Genomic DNA, 13,889 nt, shown 5'->3' on the forward strand with positions numbered 1-13,889 from the left:
GCTTCAATAGCCATTCCATCAAATTTAGAGACTGTAAATTGTGGTAGAATATAGGACTTTGAGAGAGTAGATCGGGGCGACGTGGAAGCGTCCATGGCCCGTCTATTGTCAGTCTTACTATCTCAGGGAACCAGGGCCTTCTTGGCCAGGCTGGTGCCACCAGAATGACTGGAACCCCCTTTCTCCAAATCTCGCGCAACAAATGTGGAAGGAGAGGGATTGAGGGAAAAGCACAAACCAGGGAGTACTGGCTCCATGGAACTACTAGAGCATCTGCTTAGATTGCCAGAGGATCCCTTGTTCGGGACACAAACTGCTGTAGCTTGTTGTTGAACCTGGAAGCCAATAGGTTGAACTCTGGCCATCCCCAACGCTGGCAAATTTCCTGGAACACCCCTGGGTTTAGAGACCATTCCCCCAGGAAGATATGCTGATGGCTGAGCTAATCTGCTTTCCAGTTCTCTAGTCCCGGGTTAAGGACTGCTGATATAATCGGCACATATCACTCTGCCCAGGCTAGTATGTGGTTCACCTTCTTCAGAGCTGAACGACTCCTGGTACCGCCTTGGTGGTTTATATAGGCCACTGCAGTGGCATTGTCGGACTGAACCCTGATAGGGCAGTACTGCCCGTGACTCCAGGACGTTGATGGACAAGATCTGTTCTGTCCTTAACCATTTCCCCATAGCTGTGAGCCCCTCTAGGGTTGCTCCCCAGTCTGAGAGACTGGCATCTGTGGTCAGTACTCTCCAAGATACTGGGAAGAAGGATCTTCCCTTTTGCAGGTTTTGATCCTGCAACCACCAGTTTAGGCTTAAGCGTGCCTGAGGAAAAAAGAACATTGGATAATCCAGGGCTTGTCCTCTCCTGTTCTAAGCCAACAAGATATTATGTTGTATAGGCCTGGAATGGAACTAGGCATAAGGAAATCTCCAACAAAGACAGAAAATAATATGACAGGGGTAATAACTGCTCTCCACTCTATCCAAAAAAAAACAAAACATTTTGACTTTGGATTTAGTGAAGACAAGTTGTAGGTTATTATATAAACTAAATACATAGATACATTTTATGAGGCTATTTGAACCACTGTGCAACTGGATGAAAAACAATTTACTGAAACTTGAGAGTGCACAACTGGTGCATCTGTGCATGGGAGCCAATCCGCTTCCAACTGCAGCTTGTTCAATTAAGCTTTGACAAAAAAAACGGATTGATTTCCAAGCTGAACTGCACCGAATTTTGCACTCTCCAGTTTTAGAAAATCTCCCCCAATTGATTTAGTGAAGTACCTAGCTAAAATAAATGGTAGACAGTCATACTATTCAAGTAGCTTTGCTATGGGAATACAGCATATTAAACTGTGCTGTGCTATTCCCAATCAAGGACCATCCATGTTCTCATGAGGTTTGATCAGTATGTTGAACTGAGACACTTCAGTCTGTCATTACTGCACGTGTTATATATTTCCGAGAATATCACTGACAGACAAGGTCCTGGAGTCGTGCAGGAGAAATGACAGATGGAAAGGAACAGGTGAAAAAAAAGTTGACATTGTTAAGACAAAAGAGGAAAAAAAATACATAATAAAAAGAGCTTGCTGGCTATGTAAACCAAAGCAACTTTCAGAAATCTTTTTTTTTTTTTTTTACATAATTTGATATCACTACTGCTCATAGATAACATAACTTAATACATTTAGTAAAAATATTGAACAATGTGATAAAGAAAAATGCAGATAAATGTATATCTCTGTATTAACCCATACTAATCTAGCAATCTTGAAGAGATTGTACATTTTTTCCACCGTCACAGTGATGATGTCACTTATAAAGAGCTTAATACTCATTAAAATATTCATCAGAAACAAGTTTCTCAGTGGTATGTGGAGTTGGAGCTCCACAGCCCATATATCTGTTGGGGCCAGGCTTCAGCTGAAGTCACCAGTTTTCCTCTGAACACAGTAGTCTAAAAAGTTAGGTAACAAACTGTGTTCCCCCGACTGTGATGTCTTCAGACTAAAAGTAGGGATGGGTTTAGTTTCCCAAAATTTCAGAAAAAAATTATTATTTTGGATAAGTTAGGATGGTTTTTAGGACTCCTGATAGATATTAAAATTTCCTTCGATTGTCCCATATCTGTTCCGGTGCCAGAAAACAGCCCCTTATTAGCCTTATTTTAGTTTTTCTCAGAGAGCATTTTTTTTCAGTATATACACACACAGATTGTTTGAGCATGCATATCTATTTACTAGGCAGACGTTTCTGGTGCCATCTCATCACCCTGTTTTTTTGGGAGAACAATGAAGACTAGCCATGCATTATACAATTTTCCTTTAGATTTTCTAAAACCATATAATATGAGGCCAAACCGAAACACTTTTAATTTGTATGCAATCAGGCAGGCCCTAGCACTACATAGTTGAAGTTAAGGCCCCTTTTCACACTGAGAAGTTTTTCAGGCGGTTTAGCGCTAAAAATAGCGCCTAAATACCGCCTGGAAAACTCCTGCACTGCATTCTCAATGTGAAAGCCCGAGGGCTTTTACACTCAGGCGATGCGCTGGCGAAAGAAAAAAAAATCTCCTGCAAGCAGCATCTTTCGAGCGGTGAGAGGAGTGGTGTGTTTACTGATCCTTCCCATTGAAACCAATGGGACACCGTGGTAATACCGCCGTCAATGCACCTCTGCAGAGGCGCATTGTGGGCAGTATTAACCCTTTTTTGGCTGTTAGCGGGGGTTAATACCGCACCGCTAGCGGCCAAATACCGCCGCAATTCAGACGGTATAGTGCCGCTATTGTTAGTGGCGCTATACCACCACTGCACGTCCTGCCCCAGTGTGAAAGGGGCCTTAATCTAAAGGAAATTGAATAAGAAAATTGTATAAGGTAAGGCCAAGCCTTGTACAAAGATCAGAAGGGAAAAGTCTGAAGACAAGCTCTTGAATCATTTTCAAATTGTTAGTACGGTGCATTCGACAGACGATTTGACTTTTACATCAGACAAAAGCTGGATGTGCAGGCTATAAAATTTTTGTCTGATGTGAACTCAACGTCTAATTTTTGGATGGTCAGTACAGAAATCCATCACACAAAAGTGGAAAGTACAAACATGCATGCTCGGAATCAAGGAACGACTGGGAAGAGTTTGGTCTTGTAAACTACTGTTCGTAATCTAGAATTAACATTCGTGACGTGGCAATTGATGAAATGTCAACATTCTCATCTTTTTTAATGGGATAATAATGAAGCTGCTGTGCTGGTGATACTGATGTAGTTATGCCAAACGTATTTTAAAAGGCATTTGTTTTGTACCATCTGAAAATCGTGAATCAACACTCACCAAACTTCTACTAACACAAAGTTAGCGGAAGGGGCCCAAAGCGTGGCGCTTAAGAAATTAACATACTCTTTATACACTCATAGTACGTCACTACGTTTGTGTTTGTCAAACGACAATTTGAGGACAGTTAGTATGCTGGACAAAATTTTGCACACATGCTTTTGACAAAAATCTGACACTCGGTTGTCCAACAATCAAACCGTGTGTACGAGGCCTTAGACTCAACATGAATGACTGACTTTTTGCTCATGGGTCTCAGCTCCAACAGACAGGAAGCTATAAATAAATATTACATAAAGAGTATATATGAATTTACACTGCACATTTTACTACATAGTTTTATTGGAAAATATACATTTATTCATCAATATAGGAAAGTGCTGAATAGTTAAGATAAATTCTGTGGATATCTTGTTATATGATGTTAAAAGCGTTGGCTCTATTTTTAAATTTATACAATAGACTACAGAACCCTTAGCAGTTTGGAAAAAGAATAATTTATCCTGTGTACGAATGCAGTATTTTATAGAATATTGCATGCTTCCCCTTTAAGCAAACAACTCACCTAAATTTAATTGTGGCACAAGACTCAAATAATAACCTTAATTTAGGTTTGCTGAAAGGTGCAGATTCTCTAGAGCTTGTGATTTAGCCAATCAGGATGTGATCATATCACTTAGGTCTTCTCTGAACAGTAATAAATGATTTGGCGAATGATCATGATTTTTAATGTGCAAGATATTTACGACTGCAGTCAAGTGTAAGGAAAAAGGCTACAGGCAGTTGTAAAGTAAGCCCACATACTTTATACACATATCCTGAATGGATGAAATGCCATAAATATTTATATGCAAATTGAATAAGGTTTTTTTTATATGCCAACATGAACACACAAACCTGAAGCCTGGCTAATATAAAAGCCCAACAAGATGTGGTTTGTTAACCAAGTATTTACTTTGCACTAGAAAAAAAATAAAAGAAAGAAAACTAGACATAATATTACTTTTTGCACTACCAGTCATTGGTCTATAAACTGTAAAAAAACATAATGAAAAGGAGAAGTGTGCATTTAATAACATTTTTATAATGTCTGTTCTATAGAAATGGTCAACATCTGTACATTAAATTAGCAAATGTAAATCTTTACCTTTTTAACCACTTGACAACCTTGCAACACTTGCTTAAAAGTGGAAGTAAACCCTCCTATTGTTTTCAGCCAAAGAAGCTGCCATCTTGGCCTCTGTTTAATCTGCAACTGCCACAATGCTGCAGCTGCAGCTGCATGTGATCAGTTATGAAACCAGAATCACGTGCACATGGGATAACGGCGGTTTACCACTTGATCGCTCCGTCCAATGACGGAGCCATCACTTGTAAACAAAGCGATCAGTACAGTGTGAGAGGAGCGCAATACTCTGCAATATTCTGGGCATACTGTGCGCAATACTCTGGGCATACTGTGCGCAATACTCCGGGCATACTGTGTGCAATACTCTGCAATACTCTGGGCATACTGTGCGCAATACTCTGCAATACTCTGGGCATACTGTGCGCAATACTCTGCAATACTCCGGGCATACTGTGCGCAATACTCTGCAATACTCTGGGCATACTGTGCGCAATACTCTGCAATACTCTGGGCATACTGTGCGCAATACTCTGCAATACTCTGGGCATACTGTGCCCAATACTCTGCAATACTATGGGCATACTGTGCACAATACTCTGCAATACTCTGGGCATACTGTGCACAATATGCACAATACTCTGCAATACTCTGGGCATACTGTGCCCAATACTCTGCAATACTATGGGCATACTGTGCACAATACTCTGCAATACTCTGGGCATACTGTGCACAATATGCACAATACTCTGCAATACTCTGGGCATACTGTGCACAATATGCACAATACTCTGCAATACTCTGGGCATACTGTGCACAATACTCTGCAATACTCTGGGCATACTGTGCACAATATGCACAATACTCTGCAATACTCTAGGCATACTGTGCACAATACTCTGGGCATACTGCGCGCAATACTCTGCAATACTCTGGGCATACTGTGCGCAATACTCTGCAATATTGTGCGCATACTCTGCAATACTGTGCGCAATACTCTGCAATACACCCCCCTCCTGCTTCTACCGACAACGCTATGATCAAAACCAGGATTGTTTTTTTTTTTTTTTATATTTCAGGTGAGATGTGGGGTCTTATTGACCCCACATCTCACTGTAAAGAGGACCTGTCATGCCATATTCCTATTACAAGGGATGTTTACATTCCTCGTAATAGGAATAAAAGTGATCAATTTTTTTTATTTTTTGTAGAAAAACATGTCAAACTAAAATAAAGTAAAATGAACAATAAAATATATATATTTTTTAAAGCGCCCCTGTCCCCGTGAGCTCGCATGCAGAAGCATACGCAAGTCCCGCCCACATATGAAAACGGTGTTCAAACCACACATGTGAGGTATCTCTGCGAACGTTAGAGCGAGAGCAATAATTTTGGCCCTAGACCTTCTCTGCAACTAAAAAGATGTAACCAGTAAAAATATTTAAAGCGTCGCCTATGGGAATTTTTAAGTAGCGAAGTTTGGGCCATTCCACAAGCGTGTGCAATTTTGAAGGGTGACATGTATCTATTTACTCGGCTTAACGTCATCTTTCACATTAGGCAAACACATTGGGCTAACTTTACTGATTTGTTTTCTTTAAAGCACAAAACTGTAAAAAACACGTTAGAAAAATTGCTGTGCAAATATAGTGCTAGATAAAAACTTGCAACAAATGCTATTGTATTCTCTAAGGTCTTTGCTAAAAAAAAACATATATAATGTTTTGGGGTTCTATGCAATTTTCTAGCAAATAATGATGATTTTTACATGTAGGAGAGAAATGTCAGAATTGGCCTGGGTGCTCCAGAAAGCCTGAAGGTGCTCCCTGCATGTTGGGCCTCTGTATGTGGCCACGCTGCGTAAAAGTCTCACACATGTGGTATCGCCATACTCAGGAGGAATAGCAGAAGGTGTTTTGGGGTGTAATTTGTGGTATGCATATGCTGTGTGTGAGAAATAACCTGCTAATATGAAAATGTTGTGAAAGAAAAAGAAAAAGAAAAAAAAAATCTCGATTTTGCAAAGAATTGTGGGAAGAAATTACAACTTCAAAAAACTCACCATGCCTCTTTCTAAATACCTTGGAATGTCTTCTTTCCAAAAAGGGGTCATTTGGGGGGTATTTGTACTTTTCTGGCATGTTAGGGTCTCAAGAAATGAGATAGGCCGTCAGTACATCAGATGTGATACATTTTCAGATATTGGCACCATAGCTTGTGGACTCTCTAACTTTCACAAAGACCAAATGATATACACCAATTTGTACTTATTTTTACCAAAGATATGTAGCAGTATATATTTTGGCCAAAATTTATGAAGAACAAATACAAATTTGCTAAATTTTATAACAAAAAACAAGAAAAAAATCATTTTTTTTACAGAATTTTCAGTCTTTTTTCTCTTATTGCGCACACAATAAAAAAAAACAACAATGATTAAATACCACCAAAAGAAAGCTCTATTTGTGTGAAAAAAGGATGACAATTTAATTTGGGTACAATGTTGTATGACTGAGTAATTGTCATTTAAATGTGAGAGCACCGAAAGCTGAAAATTGGTCTGGTTATTAAGGGGGTTTAAGAGCCCAGTTGCCAAGTGGTTAAGAATATGTTTGGTTTTGAAGTGCCCAACTCATCCTATCCCAGGGTTGGATAACATGCACACGTTTCTGAAATATCATTGGTTTGTTACTGGGTAGACCTTTTTGTGTGTAGCTGGGTTCCATGGAGTTAGAAAATGTCAATGTGGGTCATAATAAATGTCCAACATCCCAACCACCCACTGTCATGTGGAGCATTAGTTAGTGACTGCTGAAAAACTGTCACAAAGAAAGTAAAAGATGTAAGCAGGCCAACACTTCTAGCCAAACTGAGGCTCCTTTGACACAGGCGCCTCCCCTTAGCAAAATCTGCTTGCTCAGCAGGGGACCTCTCCGCTGATCCGTGGTGAGCAGGCAAGGAACAGATAAGGATGAGCTCCGGCGTGTTCGCACAGTCCACGTGTAGAGCCCGCCAGGAAATCGGCACTGTGCTGATCACAGTGAGACATTTCCCGATCTCTGCAGCGGGACAATGTTTCATTGCCTGTGATTAGCTCAGCGCAGTGCCGACTTCCTGGCGGCTCTGCACGTGGGCCGTGCGAACACGCCGGAGCTCATCCTTATCTGTCACTGTGCGGCAACGGGATGGAAACGGACCGCCTATCCGTTTCCATACGATCTGATAGATGAATGGGGAAAAGGATCACTATCCGTCTGTTTTTGACAGACAGGATCGGATTGCGGTGGGTAACAACAGAGATGTGTCCACTGACATCCACCACTCCATAGAGGAAACTGGGGGGTCCGATCAAGTCTGCCTCAAATCTGACAGTTGAACCTAATCAGAAGGCCCATGTGAAAGGGACCTGAAGATGACCATACACAGTACACTATGATTTAGCAATTTACAAGAAACAAGCAAGGTTAGATTTTAAAACCGTATTTCAAGTGCGCAGTTGAGAAAGGTAAAAGCTGTAACAAGTATCACAATTATTTGGAATGAACAGTTTTGTTTTGTATATTTGAAATCTAAACAGGATATTCATTCAACAAAATAATATATACAGGGTACCTTACTTACTTAGTATGCAGTTTCAGTAATGCCAACTACCACGTCATGAAGCAGAACACTTCTCAATGAAAGAAGTAAACTTAGTTACCCACAGACAGATCTCAAGGGGGAGCAAAAGATTTAGTTATATTGGCCCACCTGTCCCACTATAAGTTACGCCCCCCTTACATCACTGGGATAGCAATGCTTTCTGCAATGCAAACACCTATACATGTTTAGGTCTATTCTGCAAATACCATACATTAAGTTTTGAGAGTAACTGATACTGTTTTTAATGTAATCATATACACTGTATTAAGTATAAATACAGGAGCAGAGAGCTACAATACATGCCCACTGCTTCCTTGCAGATAAGTATAGTGCAATCAAAATTAAGCTGTCAACCCTCATGGTCAAACATAATATGTTTGCTACATATTGTTTACTAATAGAGCATATAGAAACAAGCCTTCTTTAAACTATAACTTATAGATGACTTTTAGGTGCAACAATACCTTAGTACAGTAACATTGAAAACCAGGGCCAAAACTAGGGAGGGGGGGGCTGCTCCGGGTGACGCATTTAGAGGGCTGCCGCCCCCACCCGCACTGGGAACTGCTGCTTGTAGTGTGTCTCTGCCGCCTGATTAAGTGCAATGGACAGGCAGCGCCCTCTGCATAGTTTGCCAAATAATGGAGAATCAAATAGGAGGGAGACTGCACAGGTGCACTAGCACTGAATCACTCTGCCCCTCCCGCCCACCCTATAGAAAGGCATTCCACAGTGAGGATGGCAGTGACACCCTAGGGCAGAGGCACCCAGTGTGAGCAGCACCCCCGGCAGAGTGCTGTAATGTCTACCTCCTAGTTCTGCCAAGTGCCCTAACAGCCTATGTATTTTCTATGTGAGGCATCCCAGAGAAGCGGATGCTTCAAAGAAGGCCCTGAACTAGGGGAGGGGGGTACAGAGGAGGCCCTGGACTAGAGGGGGGGCAGAGAAGGCCCTGGACTAGAGGGGTGCAGAGGAGGCCCTGGACTAGGGGGGGTGCAGAGGAGGCCCTGGACAAGGGGGGGGTGCAGAGGAGGCCCTGGACAAGGGGGGGGGGGTGCATAGGAGGCCCTGGACAAGGGGGGGTGCATAGGAGGCCCTGGACAAGGGGGGGTGCATAGGAGGCCCTGGACTGGAGGGGGTGCATAGGAGGGCCTGGACTGGAGGGGGTGCAAAGGAGGTCCTGGACTGGGGGGTGCAAAGGATGCCCAGGACTGGGGGGTGCAAAGAATGCCCTGGGCTGGGGGGGCAGAGAAGGCCCTGGACTAGGGGGGGTGCAGAGGAGGCCCTGGACTGGGTGTTGGGGGGTGTAGATGTGACTGGGGCCCTGGGTGCCAGATGTGCTAGCTTTGCCACTGTTTAAAACCATAAACATCACAACTATTCACTAAAACTAGTCAGTCATATCCTGTTATAAATTACTTACTGAGGGAAAAAATACTATTGTGAGCAACATAGACAAACACTACAATCACTAAATCTCCTTAAGCTGGTAGTAATAAATGTAGTTACCTGTATTCACACCAAGGACACATGTATGGCTTTTCTCCAGTATGTACTCGCTTGTGTCGTGTTAAGTGGGATTGCGTTGCAGAAGCAAAATTGCATTCATCACATTTAAATGGTTTCTCTCCTGTTTAAAAGCAAGAAGTTAAATATAATTATAAGCGACACCCATAACCTGGAGACAAAAGTGGTCCATTATATTGGCTGTTACACACAATTCAGATTTGCCAAAATGGATGAGCACTAGGTTTTCAATATCTGTCTGTACGCATCACATTAATAACAAAAAATGTGCAGAAAATTGGTGCAATACCAGTATAGTGCCACCAGTGTTAAACATAATGCCGCGTACACACCATCACTTTATGTGATGAAAAAAAACGACACTTTCTGTGAAGTAAAAAATGACGTTTTTGAAACTTCAATTTTCAAAGACGAAGTTGCCTACACACCATCGTTTTCTCACAATGATCTTGCAAAGTGAGGTTACGTTCCACCACGTTTTACCATTGAAGCTTGCTTCATAAGTAGCTTCTGGGCATGCGTGGATGAAAAAACGTCTTAGAAAACGAAGTTTTTTGCTACACACGGTCAATTTCTGTGAAGTAAAAAGTGCACTTTTGAAAAACGACACATAAAATTGAAGCATGCTTCAATTTTTTTTGGTCGTTTTTTACAAGACATAAAACGACGTTTTCCCCCACACACAGTCAATTAAAGTGACGTTTTTAAAAACGTCATTTTTTTTCATCACATAAAGTGATGGTGTGTACGCGGCATAAGAGTTCGTAAGTGACCTAAATAAGTACTTAACCAATGTGATTGAAATTCCTATTTAATGGTCGACACACTTCATGCAAATATAAAGTGCTGTATCAAACAGTGCTCCTCCGTGTCTGTGCGCCATGCCCCCTTCTCAGGCTATGACTCACCAGATCCTTAGACCAATGCATTAATGTGGGTCTAAAACATATCAAATTGCATGACAAATCGGCGGCTATTTCCAGCAATAGCAATGTCCGAATTGGTGCGGTGCCGCACAGATCCCCAAAAGTAGTTTCTGTACTACTTTTTCAGACTTTCAGGAGCGATTTGAATAGACATCTGTGCATGAACCTGCACAGATGTCTGTCAAATCGCACCCGAAGTCAGACTGCATTGCCGGTTTGAAATTGTGTGAGTTCAGCACGATTTCTAACTCATATCAGTGTGAACCTGGGCTAAAGTGGCTATTCAAAACTGGATAGTGGTATGGCCAGCTCCCTTGCAGTCTCCTTCACTTCCCTTCAGCTCCTCTGCTGCCAGTTCCAGCAATGTCTCCTCTACTTCCTTTGACTCACCTCTCACCCGAAAATTTCCTCTGAGGTTGACTCCTAACTTCTATTGCCCCAAACCCTGGCCCTCCACCATCCAACTCTCACCCCAAGAACCGACACCCTCCTTTCAATGGTAGCAGCCATCATCCCCAAACTCCTACTTCAATTCCCCTGCTTCCACAAGTCTTCTTATGTGTCCACGGGAATGTCCACTCAGTCTAACAAACTTGGCTCTGGAAACAACCTCCTCTCATGATTGAAACCTGTCTTCAAGATTCTGACTCTCAGCTGCCCTCTCCTATGGTATCCTCCACTGGATACCCCCAGACCCAGTGGATGAAAAGGAATGAGGGTTCGATGACTTCTTTTCCAAAAAAGCGCCTTCCAGGTTCTTCCCAAACCTCCTTCTTTGTCCCTCTACTCTTTTGAAGCACAATGTATTCATTCTTTTTTTCCAGTCTCCCCAAGGATTGCAGTGATTTATTAAAATCTCAGACCAGTGTCATGCTTTCTCGATGACTTCTCAACTTGACTACCCTACTTTCTCTACTCTAGTACCTTATGTAAAGGCAAAATGTTTTCTTTAGTTTTAGACAGAGTGGAGATGTATTAGAACAGCTGTCAGTTTTTATTGCTGTTTGCACCCCAAATAAAAAAAGAGATTTTTAATACAGCTTACCTGTAAAATCTTTTTCTTGGAGTACATCACGGGACACAGAGCGGCATTCATTACTATATGGGTTATATGGAGTACCTTCAGGTGTAGACACTGGCAATCTCAAACAGGAAATGCCCCTCCCTATATAACCCCCTCCCATAGGAGGAGTACCTCAGTTTTGTAGCAAGCAGTATGCCTCCCAAAATGGTCCTCAAAAAAGAGGGGTGGGAGCTCTGTGTCCCGTGATGTACTCCAAGAAAAAGATTTTACAGGTAAGCTGTATTAAAAATCTCTTTTTCTTTATCGTACATCACGGGACACAGAGCGGCATTCATTACTATATGGGATGTCCCAAAGCAATGCTTACAATGAGGGGAGGGAGAACATCTCCAAGACAAAAGGATTTAATTTAGAGATATACTCAAATCATAATAAATCCAACTTAGTTGAGAAAAATAAAATTTTTAAATTTAACTCGAACAAGAGGAGCCCCCGGAATCCGAGGGTCTCAAACTGCAGCCTGCAGCACTGCCTGCCCGAAGGCAGTATCAGTATTCCTTCTTACGTCCAACTTGTAGAATCTTGTAAACGTGTGGACAGAAGACCAGGTTGCCGCCTTGCAAACTTGAGCCATAGAGATCTGGTGGTGTGCTGCCCAGGAGGCGCCCATGGCTCTAGTAGAATGAGCCTTTAATGATACTGGAGGAGGCAACCCTTTCAAGCCGTAGGCCTGAGTGATTAATTGCTTAATCCACCTAGAAATGGTGGACTTTGCAGCTGCCTGCCCCTTCTTGGGCCCATCCGGTAGAATGAACAGCACATCTGTCTTCCGGATCTTCTTTGTAGCTTTAAGATAGGCCTTCATGGCCCTGACAATATCCAAGGTATGCAGCAACCCTTCCTTTCTGGAAGTAGGTTTAGGGAAGAAGGATGGTAATACCAAATCCTGGTTCAAATGAAAACTGGATATGACCTTCGGAAGGAAGGAAGGATGAGGGCGGAGAACGACCCTGTCCTTATGAAAAACAAGATATGGTTCCTTACAGGATAAGGCTGCCAGCTCCGAAACTCTTCTTGCGGAAACTATGGCAACCAAAAATACTAACTTCCTTGTCAGTAGAACCAAAGGAATATCAGCCAACGGCTCAAACGGTTGTTTCTGTAAACTTGACAGAACAAGATTTAAATCCCACGGACAAAGCGGGGATTTAACTGGAGGTCTAATACGTAAGACCCCTTGAAGGAAGGTCTTAACCAGCGAGTGGGTGGCCAGCGGCCGCTGAAACCACACTGACAGAGCAGAAATCTGTCCTTTGATTGTGCTTAATGCCAATCCTTTATCCACTCCTAGCTGGAGAAAACTTAATACTCTATCGATGGTAAATGTGCGAGAAAGCCATCGCTTGGACTCACACCAGCCTACATAGGCCTTCCAGACCCTGTAATAAATCACCCTAGAGACCGGTTTCCTGGCTCTGATTAGGGTAGAGATTACTTTCTGAGACAGACCTCTACCCCTGAGAATCAGGGATTCAGCTTCCAGGCCGTCAAATTTAGATGCCGTAAGGCAGGGTGGAGGATCGGACCTTGCGATAGCAGGTCTGGCCGTAGAGGAAGAGTCCACGGGTCTCCCACTACCATCCTTAAGATTAGTGAGTACCATGCCCTTCTGGGCCATGCTGGAGCTACCAGGATGACTGGTATGTGCTCCACCCGGATCCTGCGCAGCAGGCGGGGTAGTAACTGGAGCGGGGGAAACGCATAAAGAAGTTTGAACTGATGCCAAGGGCAAACCAACGCATCGGTTCCGCAGGCCATCGGATCCCTTGAGCGGGACATGAACCTGTCTAGTTTCTTGTTGAGTCTCGATGCCATGATATCCACGTCCGGCACTCCCCATCTTTGGCAGAGTGCTTGAAAGACTAGTGGATGCAGAGACCATTCCCCCGGCCATAGAGTCTGGCGGCTTAAGAAGTCCGCCTGAAAGTTGTCCACTCCTGGAATGAATATTGCCGATATGCAGGGCACATGAGCCTCTGCCCATAGAAGAATCAAGCTCACCTCTCTCTGAGCGGCTTGACTCCTGGTTCCCCCTTGGTGATTTATGTGTGCCACGGCCGTGGCATTGTCTGATTGAATTCTCACCGGGAACCCCTGCAATTTTGACGTCCAAGCCCTGAGGGCTAGTCGAGCAGCTCTGAGCTCCAAGATGTTGATGGGCAACTGCTTCTCTGGCTTTGCCCAAGTACCTTGGCGAGTGCAACCATCCAAAATTGCTCCCCAGCCCGTCAGGCTGGCGTC

The 13,889-nt window shown here is 43.0% G+C and overlaps 1 protein-coding gene across 1 annotated transcript in view; it reads right to left on the reverse strand.

Moving 5' to 3' along the window:
• ZNF407 (zinc finger protein 407) overlaps nucleotides 1–13,889 on the reverse strand; it is a 651,163-nt gene that overhangs the window by 187,605 nt on the left and 449,669 nt on the right. The window contains exon 8 of the mRNA XM_040353884.1: nucleotides 9,621–9,741. Within this exon, the coding sequence (XP_040209818.1) occupies nucleotides 9,621–9,741 (121 nt within the window). The remainder of the gene's footprint in view (nucleotides 1–9,620; nucleotides 9,742–13,889) is intronic.

Source organism: Rana temporaria, chromosome 5 (genome assembly GCF_905171775.1).
Source record: "Rana temporaria chromosome 5, aRanTem1.1, whole genome shotgun sequence".
Lineage (NCBI taxonomy): Eukaryota > Metazoa > Chordata > Amphibia > Anura > Ranidae > Rana > Rana temporaria.